The 20,258-nt window shown below is 40.0% G+C and overlaps 1 protein-coding gene across 22 annotated transcripts in view; it reads right to left on the minus strand.

Annotated features, from left to right (window-relative positions):
• CDIN1 (CDAN1 interacting nuclease 1) overlaps positions 1-20,030 on the minus strand; it is a 231,340-nt gene extending 211,310 nt beyond the window's left edge. For all 22 annotated transcript variants that reach the window (XR_015134994.1, XR_015134991.1, XR_015134993.1 and 19 more), the window contains exon 1: positions 19,745-20,030. Coding sequence is in view for 18 of the 22 variants with exons in the window: in XM_086321996.1 (XP_086178122.1) it covers positions 19,745-19,845 (101 nt within the window). In the remaining 4 variants the exon portion in view is untranslated. The remainder of the gene's footprint in view (positions 1-19,744) is intronic.
• Between the last annotated feature and the right edge of the window lie 228 nt (positions 20,031-20,258).

A 20,258-nucleotide genomic window follows, 5' to 3' on the forward strand; every position in this document is an offset into this window, starting at 1 on the left:
AAGATAAAGGCTATGAAGTCAAATAGAGTTCAATATAAAAACAGTCAAGTTCCAATCTCCCCAAAGAAAAGAACTAAAAATAGGAAAATAATCTTGCTTGGTTTAATGCATGATGATAATGGCACCTGAAAAATCCTTGTAAGGAATTTAACCCTTGCAGCTTTATGTCAGAACAAAATCACTTTATCTATATTGAGGAGATCATACGAAGATGAGCACCAGGACTAATAGGCAGCATTAAACTCTGGGGTTGGTGGGGGGCTATGCCTCAAAAAATTCAACAAGAGTTAATTGAGAGCACTGAAGAATGAGTTTGAGTGTTGCAAATTCTTGCTGGGACCCTATCATCACCATAAGTCTGGCATTTTACTTCTAAACAAGAAATACATTTTACCTTTCTGAGATTATTTTCTGGTTACAAGCCAACCATTATGAACCTTTCAGTGAATCACTGAATAGGGCACTTAAAGGGATAAACAATTATAAAAATAACTCTGTCACAAGTGCATACATTTTATTTTATTTAGTGATGTAATAAGCTTAGGGGCATATATCAGGTCCAAAATGGTCTTGGTCATTAATTTAAGCAATAAATCATAGGTCTTGCCAACAATGACGGCAAACAGATGCTAACAAGGAAATGTATTATTTAATATTGCCATGTGTTATAAAAATGTAAGTGTGTTTAAGACATGTCTTAAATTTTTATAATAATATGCATTTAATACATTACTGTTTTGACACATGCAGGAATCAGATTTATAGGTCCCATTCCATAGCTTCTTCTTCTGTGAACATGAGAGCATATTCGGGATTTCTTTTTTTTTTAAACAAAAGTAGAAACCTTTAAAGTACATGCTTGCAACTATATCTAATTGGTTGTCTTGCTATTTTGTAGTAAACAATGTCAACACTGAAACTCATTAAAAAGAAGGAATCTATGAACTTTGCTAGGAGAGAAAAATTGAACATTTTTGAATCACAATTTTTAAAGAAACCATCTAGTCTAAGAAAGTATACGAGCACTTTTTAATCAAGCTGCCAACAAATTTTTTTCACATTCATTTTGAGCATGATCCCAGACAAAAATACACCAACTTGATTAACAAGTTCAACAAAAATATGGAAGCCAACTAGCTAAGCAAAAGCCTACTTTATGTCTTCATGCGAAAATCCTAAGACTCAAACAGTATCTTAAAACACAAACTAATTGAAAACTGAGTCTCTGTTCAAAATATGCCAAATCATAATATTCCCTTAATATTCCTTTCAGATCAATAAGCATACATCTCTTAGCAGCAGGTTCAACCCTTCTAGGGAAAAGGCCGGGGAGGGAAGAAAGGAATTAGGAACTAAATCATAAACCCTCTTAAAAAAAAAAATGAGCTTTTTCTAACATCAACAAGATGCCGACGCTGCTCAAAGTATTTGTTGTTTGCACAGTATTCTGTCTGAGTGTCCTTTTCAATCAGCTCTCCTAACTGCCAGCATGGTCTTCCCCCTTTCTTCTGCAGGCAAAAGTCCATGCCTTAGAACACTTGAAGAAGCAGCGCGTGGAGTATGGAAACTCAATTTTCTTCATTAAATCTACTGAAGCAGATATTAAAAATGCATTTAATATACTGGCGATGGTTGGTGGGCACCGCTGACTGTGACAGGCCAGTTACTGATGATGTGCTGTCAGAGGGCCTTCTCAGCAGGCGCCTGGGTCTCGGGCTGCTGAAGGACAGCAATATCTTCCCCTGTGTGTGAGCTCTATTCATCTCCCAAGTATTTACTAAATCACCGGCCTCTGCACACACAGCCCACGTTTCAGCGTATGCTAACAAATGATGGATGGCCTCGTCAATTCGTTATGTCCTGAAAGCATGCTTTCCTGCCATTCCAATCATCAAACCTCAGCGCTCCAGAGCTGATCAGTCCCAGGGAATATATTCTGCAGGCTCGATTAAAAGAGGAGAAGTTCTTTCCCTTAGAAGTCTCTGACACTCTCCCCCTGACTGTTTGTTGTTTCAACCAATTATTTCGGCAGAATATTCACTAAGTGTTCAGAAAACATAACTGCTGGCAGGTTTTTTCCTGATGCTTTGCTAAGCTGCAGTTTCATCTGTGACAAAACCGTTGAGGTAGTCACTAGTGAAATTTATGTTTTTAAACATTTTTTTCTTCTCTGCATGGCAGGTAAAACCTTAAAAATAGTTTATATCATATTATATGATAACATAAATGCATTAGCAGTTGCATTTCAAAGAAAGTTTCAAGGGAATAACCAGTCTCTAAATCAACTAAACCTTTTAAGACAGTAATTCATGAGAGTTCTCTTAATTATAATCTAGATAAAGGTACACAGTACTTAAAAATTCTTTTGACAGTTCCAAAGTTAGATGACAAAAGTTCAACTTGTCAAAGAAATAAACCCTCTTCAAAGAAGATGTATTTTCAGTTCCAAGGTTATATATGTCAGTTGTCTTTTCTATAAGCCAGAAGAACATTTTTATTTTTAGCTAAGGCTTATCTACAGAGCAGAAAATAATAGCACACTCATGCCTTTCACTCAGAAACAGTAAACTTTATAAAAACAGACAAACTTACCACAGCTAAACAGATAGCTGAGCTTTGAGGAAATGGGATGGCATTAAAAAGCTAAACAACTAGCTATAAATAAGCTCCTGGAAATGCTTAAAATTGAAAAAAAAAAAAAAAAAAAAGTGCCAGACTCCCATTTAGCCAATAGCTACGAAGGCTCTGAAGTACCCACCATCAGCATAAGTTCTGCCACGCTGCCCTGCCATTCACCTCAACCTTGACCTCAAGATTAAGCTCACTTTTATTGCGCACAAAGGTCACCTGTATTAGGTCAAAATTCGAAGTCCCTTGTCAGAAAAGGTTGATATATTCCAACCTTTCCTTCTCCATGCATCAAATTTTTCATGGTAAAGTCATATTCAGCAGACAGTATATTCAGCAATTTATTGCGCCACTCTAATACAGTGCGGAATACAATTGTCCAAAAAGCCAGCACATGAATAAAGTATTTTTCATGAAAATGCACCAAATCTAGTCTCCTCACACCTCTAACATGAAAACCGAATCTTGTTTCACACTTCACAAGAGTTATATGGAAAATAATTGTCCTCAAAATTCAATCTACAGTATAGTTATGACTTTTACTTCCATCTTTGGCTACAGGCAACTATTTTTCAGAGTGTCAGAGTTTTTAAGTATTATTATTTTTTAAAGCATGAAGATCTCTAATCAGTTTTAATACTTTTATTCCAATCTGGCCTAAGCAGTTTAAGTGAAGCATGTCAAAAACTTACAAGACATGCTCTCTGATAAAACAGAAAAGGGGTTTCCCTGGTGGGCCAGTGGTTAAGACTCCACGCTTCCAATGCACGGGAACATGAGTTCGATCCCTGGTTGGGGAACAAAGATCCCACATGCTGTGGCGGAGCAGCCAATAAATAAATAAATAAAATATAATAGCAAAGGAAGGGCAAGAATTACTATATTGCCCAACTCATTATTAGTCCAACTATATGATCAGCAGAACTGGAGAAATATGATAAATTAAGCAAATTTTTGCAGGCCGCATTCCAGAATACATTGTAATTAATAATAAGCAAAGCCTTAAGAAACAATAAATCAATTTTCTTTAAAAACGTTTCTATAATTTCTTTGTGTTTACCACAAGGTCTTTTCATAAACAGTACTGGCATCATGAATAGATTTTAAATTGTTTAAGAACACTAGTTCTTCTAAGTTATTAATCTTTATATTAAACACTGAAATCAACATTCACACTCATGTGATGACCTAGAGCATCCAACAAACTCTCCATGCCCTGGAAGACTTTCATTTGAACTCATATAATTACTGGACTCAAATGACTTTCTTGTACAAAAGCCTGACTCCAAAACTGGTATTCATACAAATATCTTTCATAAATTCATAACCACTCTGTTATTAAGATGAAGTAAAAACATAAAAGAGCTTCCAGAATATGGGGTGGGGGGGCGGTGCATCTGAGAAAAGTAATTATAAGAACATACTTTTCTAAAATTCTCAGGCTTTATCAGCCATCATGGATGGACCTAGAGACTCTCATACAGAGTGAAGTAAGTCAGAAAGAGAAAAACACATATCATATAATATCACTTATATATGGGATCTAGAAAAATGATACAGATGAATTTACTCACAAAGCAAAAAGAGACATACAGACATAGAGAAGAAACACATGGACACCAAGGGGGTAAAGGGAGGGTGGAATGAATTGGGAGGTAGGGGCTGACATAAATTCCCTACTGATACTATGTACAGAACAGTTCACTGATAAGAAAGGACTACGGGGCTTCCCAGGCGGCACTAGTGGTAAAGAATATACCAGCCCATAAGAGATGCGGGTTCAACCCCTGGGTCAGCAAGATGCCTTTGAGTAGGAAATGGCAATCCACTCCAGTACTCTTGCCTGGAAAATTCCATGAACATAGGAGCCTGGCAGTCTAGAGTCCACGGGGCTGAAAAGAATTGGATATGACTGAACGACTGAGTACACACACACACACACACACACACACACAAGAACCTACTATACAGCACAGGGAACTCTACTCAGAGCTCTGTGGTGACCTAAGTGGGAAGGGGATACAAAAAAGAGGGCATATACATATATATATATGTGTGTGTGTGCATATATATATATATATGTATTATATATACACATAGTATAGCTGACTCACTTTGCTGTACACCAGAAACTAACACAACATTGTAAAGTAACTATACTCCAATAAAAATTTAAAAAATAAAAGTGTCAGGTTTTAACATTTCCAGTTATTCTGTCTTAGGCACTGATCACGTTACATGACCGTTTTCTAAGCGGGAGGAATCAATCCAAACCTTGAGATGCCCATTTTGCCACCAATCCAAAAGCACATCATGGATGCCAGTATCAGCTAAGGACTATATTTTCACCCTAATTTGCTAAAAGCTGGCTTCCTATTATACTGGGGTTAAAGAAATACACTTTGGAAATCTAGAAAATAAGGAGGCTGGTTTAGATAAAATCTTTTCCGTTTCTAACACTGAGGCTATTATAACCACAGATACTATCACAACACACTAACAAAGTAATGCTCAAAATTCTCCAAGTGAGGCTTCAACAGTATGTGAACCAAGAACGTGCAGATGCACAAGCTGGTTTTAGCAAAGGCGGAGGAACCAGAGATCAAATTGTCAACATCCGTTAGATCACAGAAAAAGAAAGAAAGTTCCAGAAAAACATCTACTTCTGCTTTACTGAATATGCCAAAGCCTTTGTGTGGATCACCTCAAACGGTGGAAAATTCTGAAAGAGATGGGAATAGCAGACCACCTGACCTGCCTCCTGAGAAAACTGTATGCAGGTTAGGAAGCAACAGTTAGAACCAGACACGGAACAAGAGACTGGTTCCAAATTGGGAAAGGAGTATATCACCCTGCTTATTTAACTTTTATGAAGAGTACATCACATGAAATGCCAGGCTGGATGAAGCACAAGCTGGAATCAAGATTGCCAGGAGAAATATCAATAACCTCATATATGCAGATGACACCACCCTTATGGCAGAAAGAGAAGAGGAACTGAAGAGCCTCTTGATGAAAGAGGAGAGTGAAAAAGACGGCTTAAAACTCAACATTCAAAAAACTAAGATCACAGCATTCGGTCCCATCACTTCACGTCAAATAGATGGGGAAACAGTGGAAACAGCAACAGACTTTATTTTCTTGGGTACCAAAATCACTGCAGATTGTGACTGCAGCTATGAAATTAAAAGATGCTTACTCCTTAGAAGAAAAGCTATGACCTATCTAGACAGCATATTAAAAAGCAGAGACATTACTTTGCCAACAAAGGTCCATCTAGTCAAAGCTATGGTTTTTCCAATAGTCATGTATGGATGTGAGAGTTGGACTATAAAGAAAGCTGAGTGCCAAAGAATTGATGCTCTTGAACTGTGGTGTTAGAGAAAACTCTTGAGAGTCCCTCGGACTGCAAGGAGATCAAACCAGTAAATCCTAAAGGAAATCAACACTGAATATTCACTGGAAAAACTGATGCTGAAGCTGAGGCTCCAATACTTTGGCCACCTGATGCGAAGAACTGACTCACTGGAAAAGACCCTGAGGTTGGGCAAGATTGAAGGCAGGAGGTGAAAGGGATGAGTAAGGATGAGATGGTTGGATGGAATCAATGACTTGATGGACATGAGTTTGAGCAAGCTCTGGGAGCTGGTGATGGACAAGGAAGCCTGCCAAGCTGCAGCCCATGGGGTTGCAAAGCACCAGACATGACTGAGCAACTGATCTGAACGGAACCATTGCAACAAGCATCCTTAAATCAACAATGATAACAGTAAAAGCAGCAGCAAAATTAATTCAACACAGTACCAGGAACTGCCTAATCATTTCTTATGTACTAACTTATGTCAAGTTCCTAAGAATCCCGTTTTATAAACAAGGACACTGAGGCACCAAGGTCACCAGCAAGTAAGTCATGAAGCCAGAATTCAGATGTCTACTTCCAAAGCCAAGTTCTTTAAACCAATATAAAAAACTGCCTCTACAACAAAAGACTCAATGGCCTCCTGGAGTTCACAATAATAGGGTTTTGCTTCCTATCGATTTATACAATAATTAACCATAAACAGAGAGAGCTAAATAAACCACCCAAGGTCGATCACAAGCCATGACAACTCTGCCAAACTCAATACCACCAGGCCAGACCACAGGTGTGGGCCCAGCCCCACATAGAATATGTACATTCTGAAATACACATATGCTTGCCTAATGTTGATTGTATTTTCAAATAAAACTTCTGTTTTAGTTGTATGCTGTCATTTTATTACTGGTACTATGGACTTCGAAAAGAAATACTCATATGAACGTGCGATAATTAAGTCTTTATAAAACTGTACTAAATCAAATGGTAATCAGTTGGCTATCTCCCCCCATTCCATTGTTTTTCATTACAACTGCAGAGATGTTTATTTTCCTTTTTATATTGGAATAGTTGCCAAATGAAGAGGTAACAACTAGGCTTGAAGTCTCTCTTAAAATAATTTCTGACATCATAAACCCTTAGGTATACCATGGGAGTATTTCTAAATTCCTATAGAATGAATAATCACTAAATTTAGTCAATGACTCTATTCTGAAAGGGGTTAATTTTTCTAAATGAGACATGTATATAGCTTTTGTTTTATAACCAAACAGCATTTTTTTTTAGGTCTGTTCAATCAAATGTCCATTACAATATGATTCATAACACCTACAATATACTAGGTACTGACTGGAATTCTAGTTCCCATAATAACCATGGTGGGGGAAAAATTATGTATCCTCTTTTCGGATCCAAAAAAAAAAAGCCAAGGGTGGAGGTAAGGGGAAAGAAAGTCCAACATTCACAAAAATATTATAAAAATCAGTTAGGTACAGATATATGTGTTATGATCTCTTTCTAGGAAAAAAGCTATAAAAGTCACAGCAAACTGGGTAAAGAAAATTCTAGAAAAGATATGCCACAGGGCCATAGTGTGTAATGCAAAGGTCTCAAATTGCTGATGGCATGCAGTGGTGCAGAGGCTTAAGAAGTGCCTTATATAGATAGATAGCCGCTGGGAAGCTGCTTACAGAGTATAGCATAGGGAGTTCAGCTTGGTGCTCCGTGATGACATGGAGAGAGGGGAAGTGGGGCGGGGAGAAAGAAAGAGGTTCAAGAAGGAGGGGATACACACACACACACACACACACACAGCTGATTCACTGTGTTGTACAGCAAAAACTTACACAATATTGTAAAGCAACTATACCCCAATGAAAAATAAAATAAATGTCTTTGGTGAAACTGGGGAGAGACGGGTAAGCTGAGGTTTGCACAGTAGCCAATTTTGGTGGTGTCAACACGCCTACTATGGCTGATGCAAGGTCACATCGTACAGAGTGGAGAAAAGATGCTTGCAATTCGCTCTCATGAGCTGGAAAGAGCCAACTCCAACACCCGTGGGCTGCAGGCCAAATTCAGCCCACAGACTTAGTTTGGCCAGGAAACTGTTGGCCCACAGAGTGCTTTTTCAAAATTCAAACAAATTGACAAGATTTAAAATTCAGGATTTTTTTTTTTTTTTCCCTGAAAAATCAGATCTAGAGCTGCTTCCTAGAGAACAGAAGCCCTGGCAGTCTTAGGCCCACATTCCGACATGGCAGCGGAGGGCTGGCTAAGGCTGCGGCCGTCCTGTCCGTGCACACAACTGTCCCTTCACTTTGCCACCACCCCAACCAGGCCAGAGCACTCCTTCACTCCTTGCTGATACCAGCCTGGCCTGCCAGACTTCCAGGGCAGTTGGTAATCTTTATCTAAAGAGTATGAAAGGAGAGTTTTGCCTCCAGGTGTGTAATTCTGGTCAAGTTCTCCTCAGTTTCTGCCTCTCTTAACACTAACCAATTTGACTAGACGATCTCTAGTTATGATCTCAGTCCAACACTCTCTAAGTCACTGCATCTGAAATAATGAGAGAGTTATGCAGATCCCTCAGGAGATGCTTTTGTGATCAGCACATGACCAGTTCTAAACATGCCCACCAAAGTGCAGATAAAGATTCAAAATGTTATGATGCATGCATGCTTGGTTGCTCAGTCGTGTCCAACTTTTTGTGACCCCATGGACTGTAGCCCACCAAGCTCCTCTGTCCATGGGATTTTCCAGCAAGAATACTGGAGTGGGTTGCCATGCCCTCTTCCAGGGGACCTTCCCGACCCAGGGATGAAACCTAAATCTCCTGCATTGGCAAGCAGATTCTTTTACCGCTGAGCAAACTGGGAAGCCCAAAAATGTTACGAACTGGATGTTAAATGTATTTTTACAATAATATATATTTTAGCTGCCCTCAGGAAGTAAGAATCTAGGTAATGTTAGCTGCGTCAGTTAAGACATGATGTTTGTGAGCTATCTGTTACATCTAGGCTACAAGGGTCTGTGAAGTTTTCAATGCTATACACAACCAAGAGTCTTTCTTGCAACACTCAATCCATTTAGTGTCTTAGCTAAATGGACTGGGGATATAAGAAAGACTCTTGAAGTACAAGTGAATTTCAAATTTTATTAGCTTTCTCTATCAACAGTATCAGCAAAAACAAACAGCAGTGTAACATACCTTAAACAAAAGATGGTATCAGCTTGGAAGAGTTTTAGACAGAAGCAAAAAATTGAAAAAAAAAAAAATCACCAGTCTAATTTCATGTATGATTATAGTAAGATGCTTTTAAATGATGTTTTAGTCTCTCACATTCCACCTACGAAAGAGGTCACCTACAAAGAGCCTTAGTTCCCGACAAGTCTTAAGACACTCACAAGTTATGGAATCTTTGGGGGCTAAGGTGTGGCCCAAGCTTGAGTGACAGACCACAAAGCGTTTCACCCTGCATTTCTATGTGTCCTGAAGCTGGAGCTGGGTACCCACAGCAGTCTTAAATGAAACACACCCAGTTCTGACTTTTTGAGAGTGATCACAAATATACATGACAAACACTATTCCCTAAACTTGCTGAGGGTCAATCTGAATTTTCCATGACCCTAGGCTGATGTGGGGAGCAGCATGTTAGTTAGCTGAGAAGTGAGTTTAACTTAATTAAAAAGTACATGACAAACTTTAGAGACCTTTGCCATTCTCTGCGGTGCCAGCAGTGTATTTGGGGATTTTCAAAAGTTGTAAATGATAACTCTTCTTAATATCAAGAGTTGATAACACTTGTAAATATCAAGGGTCTGCTATGCCTATTTCCTAAAACAGAATAAATACAAGATCTGAATTTATGTATCATCTTTTCTTAGGCCTGAAGCAAAGGACAGGTCTAACAATAACCAGAAGATTGAAAATAAATACATGAGTTACGTTGGAAGGAGTGAAAATGCACCACCTATTTTAAGTCTCTATTTTTGCCTATTTTAAGGCAAAACGACTACTGCTCCCAGGACACTCACTCACTCATGACTACAGTCATATCTGACTCTTTGCAACTCCACAGACTATACACCGGAGAAGGCAATGGCACCCCACTCCAGTACTCTTGCCTGGAAAATCCCATGGATGGAGGAGCTTGGTAGGCTCCAGTCCATGGGGTCTCGAAGAGTTGGGCATGACTGAGCGACTTCACTTTCACTTTTCACTTTCATGCATTGGAAAAGGAAATGGCAACCCACTCCAGTGTTCTTGCCCGGAGAGTCCCAGGGACAGAGGAGCCTAATGGGCTGCCGTCTTTGGAGTCGCACAGAGTCGGACACGACTGACGCAACTTAGCAGCAGCAGCAGCAGCAGGACTATACACTCCATGGAATTCTCCAGGCCAGAAAACTGGAGTGAGGAGCCTTTCCCTTCTCCACGGGATCTTTCCAACCCAGGGATCGAGCCCAGGTCTCCTGCATCGCGGGCGGATTCTTTACCAGCTGAACCACAAGGGAAGCCCAGGACAACCTAAGAAAAAGCCTGAGCTTCACACAGAATTGCCCCAACTCCCATGAGCCAGCACTCAGCCAAGGAAAGATCCCGTTCTTATGTATTACACTGAACATCAGTATCAAGACACATGAATCCACCCTACTTTTTCCTCTACTTGTATTGCTTTGTTACAAAATATTTATTCCCATGGTGTTGAAGTTATTTCTCTTAAGTTTAACTGATTTCAAACATTTTTAGCAACTGAATCTCAATGTTTAAAACACATTAAAAAAAAAAAGTCCTGAGATATTTTAACATTTTACTTTGGATGGAAAATGACAGAGCTCTTGATTATTTTAATGAGACTGCGGGTTTTATCATAGGGTTACAGTTTGAACACCACACTGGGTTAAAAAAAGGAAAACAAAAAACTTATTTGCTGTCTTGAAGGCACAGAAAGATCCCACCTCAGTAAAGGGAAGGCGCTTGAAAAAGCTGACACTGTCAACTGGATCACTGTTCTTTGGCAAAAAGGAAATTCTGGTTCATAAGGAAGCATTATTAACTCTTAAATATGTTATCAAGATGCCTCCTGAAAGGTAGGGATGGAGAAAAAAAGAAAAGTAGAGGCAAGAATAAGTTCCCCAGAGTGGCCAGAAAAGGGCTGGATTCATGACCACCCATGTGCCATATTAATCCGTCATGCACAGGTAGCTCCATGCTGGTTCCAAACCCATGGACCAAACCATCCTGGATGCAGCTGTCTGTCTGCTCCCCTAAGACACCGAGACTTGTCATTCAGTGAGAAACTGTGGCCAACCCCCTTTCCTGTGTTCATCACAGTATACCAGCTCTCCAAAGCAGCAATTTGAAACCAGAATGTCCAAAACAATCACTCGAAGACATTTCCCTTCAAGAAAAAGACAACCAAAAATAAAAGAAAGGAAAATTTATTCTTTACCTGTCTCCCACATGATTTTCATACCAGTACCTGACTTTAATATGTTAAGGTCACTTTTCATGCTTACTCTGAAGAAGGGGTTTTATATCGGTTGTTTGCTTTTTTAAGGAAAATTCAACCAATATGGCAAAATTGCACAAAATGTGTAATAAAAACATAATGGGAAATTCAGTCAACATTTGTTGAAAGTCAAATAATAAAACATTATTACCCTATACATCTATTGAACATTTTTCTCCTAGGGAAATATATAATTCCTTTTTATTGTACCAGCAAACATTCCAGGATCAGTTATTACTTAGTAGACTGAAGTCGGATGCCTGAATATAGACTTAAAAATGAAGTCAATAATCTAATAACATAAAAGTCTCCCCCTCAAACTAATAAGAAATATTGTCAGCATGTAGGTTCTTCTCTGGATAACACTATATGAGGTTTTCTTCAAATACTCCTTTGCAGGAATTCAAGTTCATATCACTTTTATAACTATGCACATGTAAAGTGGCACAAATACCTGATAAAAGTTAAGCACTTCTTCAGAAACTGATGATGCCATATACTTAACAAAATAGGCTTCCAGAAGAGTCTTTTTCCCTGAAAGATCAGTTGGTAAAGAATCCGCCTGCAATGCAGGAGACCCCAGTTCAATTCCTGGGTCGGAAAGATCTGCTGGAGAAGGGACAGGCTACCCCCACTCCAGTATTCTTGGGCTTCCCTTGTGGCTCAGCTGGTAAAGAATCCACCTGCAATGCAGGAGACCTGGGTTCAATCCTCGCGTTGGGAAGATCCCCTGGAGAAGGGAAAGGCTACCCAGTCCAGAGTGACTTTCACTTTCACTTTTTCACAAATACAGCAACAAAATAAAAACTTGAAATCTTACAGAGTAAAAAAGCATGTTTTTAAAGATGACTAAAGGAAACACATAAAATAATCATATTCTTAGGCCAATTTCTTTCTCAATTTGCAGTAATGATCAAAACAGAAATATTCCTAAATATAAGTATTATTTTTGAAAGTCATATAAATTAATTATATTTCCTTGGCAAAAACACTAAAAGAATTTCCAGTTCAATAAAAGGCTGACGTTTTCTCCCTTTATGAGCTATTCTCACTCATGACTCTGGAACCCAGGTACACCGTAACATTATCAGAAGTATAGAAAATTGACCACCAACTGAGTACCAACTTTCAATTCAATTGAGAGAACAAGGTCAATAGAAACAATCTTCCAATTTCAGCAAAACCAAGCCCTGTACTTGGTTTTCACTTATACTTTCAATAAGTGAAAGTGAAAATCACTCAGTCATGTCCCACTCTTTGTGACACCATGAGTGGTGTCACATTAAAGCTACACGGACTGTAGCTTGCCAGGCTCCTCTGTCTATGGAATTCTCTAGACAAGAATAATGGAGGGGTAGCCATTCCTTTCTTCAGGGGATCTTCCCAACTCAGGAATTGAGTGCAGGTCTCCCACATTACAAGCAGATTCTTTACAGTCTGAGCCAGGAGGGAAGCCCATACCTTCAATGTGCTGCTATCATTCTAAAAAAGTCAGTGACTCTAGGTTTAAAAGTTGTTATTGTTGTTGTTGTTTTAATGGTATTACATATTGCTATAAAAGATATAAGGCAAGTTTCTGATATATGAGCCATATTCAACTAATGATCAAATCTATGTGTCCAAAGGCATACAATCAACTGATCCATATTAAAGCAAATTTGCATCTTCTATGTTTCAAAAGTTACTAGCTAGACATTTCTTCTACTGTAGGCCATTTACTAAATTCTAATAATAACAGTAATCATACCACCTATTAAATACTTATAGAACCTCTATACTATACTAACTGTTTCTGTTTCACATGCCTTATTTCACTTAATCCTCACAGCAGCCTTAAGGAATTGAAGAGGGAGAGGAAGAATCTGGAGTGAGACCCTGCCTGGGTTTGAATCCTGGTTCTCTTACTTCCCAGCTGTGGAGCTTTATTCCTCCTTTTACAGATGGGCTTCCCTGGTGGCTCAGAGGTAAAGAATTGGCCGGCAATGCAGAAGACCTGCAGAAGATGTGGGTTCGATCCCTGGAGAAGGAAACAGCAACCCGCTCCAGAATTCTTGCCTGGAAAACCCCATGGACAGAGGGGAGCCTGGCGGGTTACAGTCCTTGAGGCTGCAAAGAGTCAGACTGAGTGACTGAACAACAACAACTATGCCTCAGATAAAAAGAGGCAGAGCCCAGTCATTTCCCAAGAACAAATTGTTACAGGAAGCAAAAAGAATGAAATACAAGATTTCCTATGGGAAAAGTTGACAGGTTAAAATGCATGGGGAAGGGGGAAAGGGGAAGGGGGTCTTCAGAAAAGGACAACTATAACCAACCAATAGTAGCATCAAATGAAGCTAGGCGACTTAGTAGCTCAGTCATGTCTGACTGTTTGTGACGCCATGGACTGTAGCCCTCCAGGATCCTCCGTCCATGAAATTTTCCAGGCAAGAGTACTGGAGTGGGTTGCCATTCCCTTCTCCAAGGAATCTTTCTGATCCAGGGATGGATCAAAAACTACTATCTTTTTGATAGTAATTTGTCAATAAACATCAAAATCCTTCAAAATATAAATATCCTTTAGTTTGAAACTGCTAACAGTTGTTAAAGTGAGGCTGATGGACCCCTAGAGTCCCTGTCAGTTCAGTTCAGTCGCTCAGTCGTGTCCGACTCTGCGACCCCATGAATCACAGCATGCCAGGCCTCCCTGTCCATCACCAACTCCCAGAGTTCACTCAAACTCACGTCCGTTGAGTTGGTGATGTCATCCAGCCATCTCATCCTCTGTCGTCCCCTTCTCCTCCTGCCCCCAATCCCTCCCAGCATCAGGGTCTTTTCCAATGAGTCAACTCTTCGCATGAGGTGGCCAAAGTATTGGAGTTTCAGCTTTAGCATTGGTCCTTCCAATGAACACCCAGGACTGATCTCCTTTAGGATTGACTGGTTGGATCTCCTTGCAGTCCTAGGGACTCTCAAAAGTCTTCTCCAACACCATAGTTCAAAAGCATCAATTCTTCAGCGCTCAGCCTTCTTCACAGTCCAACTCTCACATTCATACATGACCATTGGAAAAGCCATAGCCTTGACTAGACGGACCTTTGTTGGCAATGTCTCTGCTTTTGAATATGCTATCTAGGTTGGTCATAATTTTCCTTCCAAGGAGTAAGCGTCTTTTAATTTCATGGCATCACCATCTGCAGTGATTTTGGAGCCCCCAAAAATAAAGTCTGACACTGTTTCCCCATCTATTTCCCATGAAGTGATGGGACCAGATGCCATGATCTTCGTTTTCTGAATGTTGAGCTTTAAGCCAACTTTTTCACTCTCCTCTTTCACTTTCATCAAGAGGCTTTTGAGTTCCTCTTCATTTTCTGCCATAAGGGTAGTCATCTGCATATCTGAGGTTATTGATATTTCTCCCGGCAATCTTGATTCCAGCTTGTCCTTCTTCCAGCCCAGAGTTTCTCATGATGTACTCTGCATATAAGTTAAATAAGCAGGGTGACACTATACAGCCTTGATGTACTCCTTTTCCTATTTGGAACCAGTCTCTTGTTCCATGTCCAGTTCTAACTGTTGCTTCCTGACCTGCATTAGTTTGAAACTGCTGCTGCTGCTGCTGCTGCTAAGTCGCTTCAGTTGTGTCCGACTCTGTGCAACCCCATAGACGGCAGCCCACCAGGCTCCCCCATCCCTGGGATTCTCCAGGCAAGAACACTGGAGTGGGTTGCCATTTTCTTCTCCAATTCGTGAAAGTGAAAAGTGAAAGTGAAGTGCTCAGTCGTGTCAACTGCTCACGGTTGTTAAAGTGAGGCTGATGGACCCCTAGAGTCCCTCTCAAAGGTCTACAAGGTCAAAACTATTTTTACAGAAACAGTAAGACTTGATTTGCCTTTTCTTCTGTGTGACATTAGAACTGATGGTGCAAAAAGAATGGTGGCCAAAACTGTCAGCTCCTGAGCACAAACCAAGGCTGGACACAACTGGCCTAGGAGTCTCATGCTTGCAGGAAGAAAGAAAGCCAGTTTCACATAAGAATATCTTAAGATTCACTTATTAATTTTATTAGATCTCAACTCTAGATACACATCCTCTTAACATTCTGTATAACAAAATAAGAGGTAAACCAGAAGCACGTCTACTGCATATCGAAGCATGATGACTATCTGAAGGGGAAGCATCTGTATGACTGTTTCAGAGCTGAACTAGGTGCCCTTTCCATGGAACACCATTTATTCTTGGATGAATGATGAACAAACTACGATTATTCACATTTGGGTATCTGGCAGGCATTTTCTCAAAAATAAACATGAGCCTGTCATTTCAAGAGAAACAACCAATAGTGTTTGTTGCCAATGAAAAAACCGAGCTTTCAAGGGGAAACTCAAATATTGGAAAACTGTGCATCCATCACCATAAGTGTTACAGCTTCAAATCCTACAGACTTTTCTGATGAAATCAGTGGGGATATTAACAAATGTGATTGTTTTAGATGCTGTGTAATGATGACAACATTTAGAAGATTTGCATAACTCACAACCAATATTTTGCAAATGAACAGTGCATGATGATAAGAACTATGCATGGGTGAAAGATCCACTCTAAGTTCAAGACTGGCCAAAAAGTTCTATAATATGGTTTCACTTTCCACGTTGCAATTAACTTCTAAGAAAAACACCACTTGTTGGGTATTATGTAGTAACAAAAATAGTTTTCCAATTACATTTTTGTCTAAGGCCAGAATGTCTTCATATTCTTTAATCAAGATAGCATATCACAAGTTGAATGCCGAAGCAGACAGATCTTGTTTCTATTAAGACAGGTATTAAAGAGATTTGCAAAAGTGTAAAATGAGGCCATTTTTCTCACTAGCTTTTTTAAATTATGGTTATTAATCTTTAACATAAATAAGCAATTTTTAAAATTTCTCAGGTTTAATTTACATTTTGGTAAATATCAACAGATAAATCCCATGTAAACAGTTTTCTGGGGTCCTCAGTACTTCTTCAGAGTTTGAAGAGACCAAAAGTTTGAAAAGCGATATGGTCATTCCCAATTCCTGAGATTCTAAAGTATTAACAGGAAAACAAGCAGTCTTGGCATGATATAAATACAGAAATAATATCAGAAAATTAGAAAAACAAAACTCTTGATGTCCAGCAAGCACATCTAGAATGTGGATATTATTAGTTATTTGAAATAAATTATAAGGACTTTTTAAAGATGAGAAATGCTTACAATATGTTAAATGTGAAAAAAAGGACCTGTAAACTATATTAGCAGAGAAAGTATTGCACAGAGAAAAAAGACTAGAAATATTTTAAAAATATATTAACAGAAATTTTCAGAGCTGAAAGATTATAAATATTTTTAAATTTTCTTTACTGAGCATGTACTACTTTTAAAATCAGCAAAGTAAAAATTTTCAGCAATTTTAAAAAGCATTTCAGTACTTTATTTTCAGAATTCAATTTAGGTGAACATTACACAAAAAAATTATTGCTGCTGTTATTAATATTAAAAATAATTAAGGTGGCTTAGTATAGAACTCTGAACTGAAAGTCATGAAACCTGTATTCTAGACACTTTTGAGCCACCTAATATCTCCAGGCTTTCTGACAAGTCACTTCTTTGAACCACCAGAAATTATCTCTGAGGTCCTTACTTGACTACTCCTCAGGTAAAATGAACTGTCAAATCTAAAGGTTGTTCAAGTCCTTTGCACCCAACTTCTAAAGTAAAACAGTGCTATAGTGCAAACTGAGGCCAACTCTCAAATTACACACTTTACGGAACTCCCACCCATGCTGCTCTTCAATTCCTTCTGCAGGCTGGTAGTACAGCTCTCTCAATAAACTTTCCAGTAAAAGAAGAGTTAGTTATACCCTAAATGGTATTTGAAAGAAGCAAAAGTATTTGGAGATACATATCAGATGCCATATCTCAAAAAACGCATATGAGAATAGGCAAGACACATGGTGCCCCAAAGGAATGGGAGTCTTTCCTAAGTGTACTTCATTAATGCACACATGTAGAATCTAGAAAAATGGTACTGATGAACCAATCTGCAGGGCAGGAAGAGAGACGCAGACATAGAGAACAGACTTGGAGTGCTGAGTAGTCCGTGATGCCATCCAGCCATCTCATGTCAGAGTAGTGCTGAGGATGAGATGGCTGGATGGCATCACTGCCTCGATGGACGTGAGTCTGAGTGAACTCCGGGAGTTGGTGATGGACAGGGAGGCCTGGCGTGCTGCGATTCATGGGGTCGCAAAGAGTCGGACATGACTGAGCGACTGATCTGAGTGCTGACATAGACACTATCGTGTGTAAAATAGATAGCCAGTGGGAAGCTGCTGTATAACACAGGGAGCCTAACCCAGTGCTCAGTGAGGAATAGGCAGGTAGGATGGGGGAGAGGATGGGAGAGAGGCTATATATATACACATATAGTTGATTCATGTTTTTATACAGCAAAAACACAACATTGTAAAGCAATTACATTCCAATTAAAAAAAAAAGACATAAAACCTTAATAAAAGTAAGAAGAGGTTACCTCTAACGGAGAGAAGGTATTTGCTATGGAAAAGAAAGGAAAAGAATGAGGCAAACAGAAAGAGAAGAGAGGAAAAGAGAGAATCAAAAATACAGTGCTAATATAAGTACTTAACAAGAGCAGAATTATCTAAGTGCATGATGTATCTTAAAATTGCCCAGAAAAATCTATTCCCTGACCAGCCTTCATCCATTCTAACTCTGTCAATTTTGTTCCTTGTTAGCAAATCTGATAAGAATCTTAAAGACTATAAAAGGATAAATTAAATCTGGATAATATTCAAAAGAGATCCCTTCATATTACAGGTTAGGAAAACTGAGTCCTTCAAGGAAAAAACTGAGTCATAAAAGACCTTAAATTTGTACATTACTAATACCAATTATCCAATAATCTCTCTGCTGGAAAACACTTCCTTGATGATGTCAAAGACAAGGAAGCTCATGGTGTTCAGTGCCACAGAGTAAAATGGAATAAATTTGGATTTGGCTTTAAAACAGAATAAAGGTAAACAAACACTCTATACTTTAAACATGGGACAAGTACCCTTCTGGTCCTGGATTGGTTCTTTAATGTCAGGGCCTCAGTTTATAGGTCTTTAAAATAAGGAAATCTATAACATATATTTGCTAAAGTCCCTTCTTAGAAAGTTGGATAAGCCTAAAAATCATTGGAAAAAAGACATGCGCAGGGAGAAAGGAAATATGAAATACACCTGAAATGTGTATCCAATGTTGTTGTTACTGTTCAGTCGCTCAGTCGTGTCCGACTCTTTGCAACCCCACGGACTGCAGCACACCAGGCTTCCCTGTCCTTCACCATCTCCTGGAACTTGCTCAAACTCATGTCCATTGAATTGGTGATGCCATTCAACCATCTCATCCTCTGTTATCCCCTCTCTCGTCCTCTGCCATCCCCCATCTGTGCATCCATATGGTTGCTTGACGCAACAGTAGAATCCGTAGGGTACCAGTCTCTGACTGGCTTGGAACACTTGAGGGCACTTTGTTGCAGCAGAGAGCCACAGTCAACCAGAAGACTCCCCTTTAGGCTTGTACTTGTTTCAAGAGGCCAATTAAAAGTGTCCTCCATTTTCATCTTTTGAATCCACAATTCATATTTCCACTTTGAGAGAGGCCTGCCACCTGTCATTCATTCCTAGAATCTGTCAATTCAATTTGTCACTAGACATTAAAGCAAGGAGGCCTCCCTGGTGGATCAAGGGTAAAGAATCTGCCTGCCGATGCAGGAGATGCAGTTCGATCCCTGGGAGGGGAAGATCCACTGGAGAAGGAAATAACAACCCACTCAAGTACTCTTGCCTGGAGAATTCCATGGACAGAGGAACCTGGCAGGCTACACAGTCCATGGGGTTGCAAAGAGTAGGTCACGACTTAGCAACTAAACAACAATAACAAATTTATGCAGCACCTACTTATGTGCACCCATCAACTAGCAAAATCCAAGTTTTCAACAAACATTTGTTGATTTGAACTTAATTGCATGGCCTTGGAAGGCTGCCTGGGATTCATCCATTAAGACTCTCCTATAAGGCTGGTCAAAGAAGAAACCTTTTTGAATCCTTGATCGCCTAACAACTGACACTCGTGTTCCTCCCCAGTTATGTGTGACACGTGGTTCCTAAGCACCGGCTGGGCTGCCAGGCACAGCTGCTGCAGGCAAAAGGGCTCTGTGAGGGGCGAGATGGGCACTTACCTGGGGAACCTCTGCTTCAGCTTCCTCAGGCTCTGCCTGGTAGGCGGCACAGACACTAGGCACTGAGCTATCTCGTCGTACTGGGCTTTGGTCAGTATCATGTTGGGCCAGGGACAGGGAGATGATAAGGCAAAGTAAAAAGAACACCCTTGTCTCGAGCAGTCTTGCTGTTGACAGACGAGGGTGCGTACACAGCAGCACAGCGCTGTGTCCCCGACTTCCTGGGCCCCTAACCCCCTGCACCCCTGGGTGCACAAGCCTAGACTTCACCAGGCACCTCCGCGGCGGGAGGCGGGCTGTGGACAGACTGCCCTTTCTCGGCTTTCTGAGCAGCCGCAGTGAGCCCAGCCGAAGGCAGCTAGCCGCCATGTCAGTTAAGGGCAAGCCAACCAGGAAATAACGGCCGCAGGCAGAGGTGGCGCCTAAATCTCTAAGGGGAGGTCCCTGGGCATGGCCCACCTGGGATTAACGTGGGAGGCTCTTGGCTTTAATACCTTCCCTGTTGCCAGAAGCC

Source organism: Bos grunniens, chromosome 10, assembly GCF_055505025.1.
Source record: "Bos grunniens cultivar Pamir isolate PY7600 chromosome 10, Bosgru_T2T1.0, whole genome shotgun sequence".
Lineage (NCBI taxonomy): Eukaryota > Metazoa > Chordata > Mammalia > Artiodactyla > Bovidae > Bos > Bos grunniens.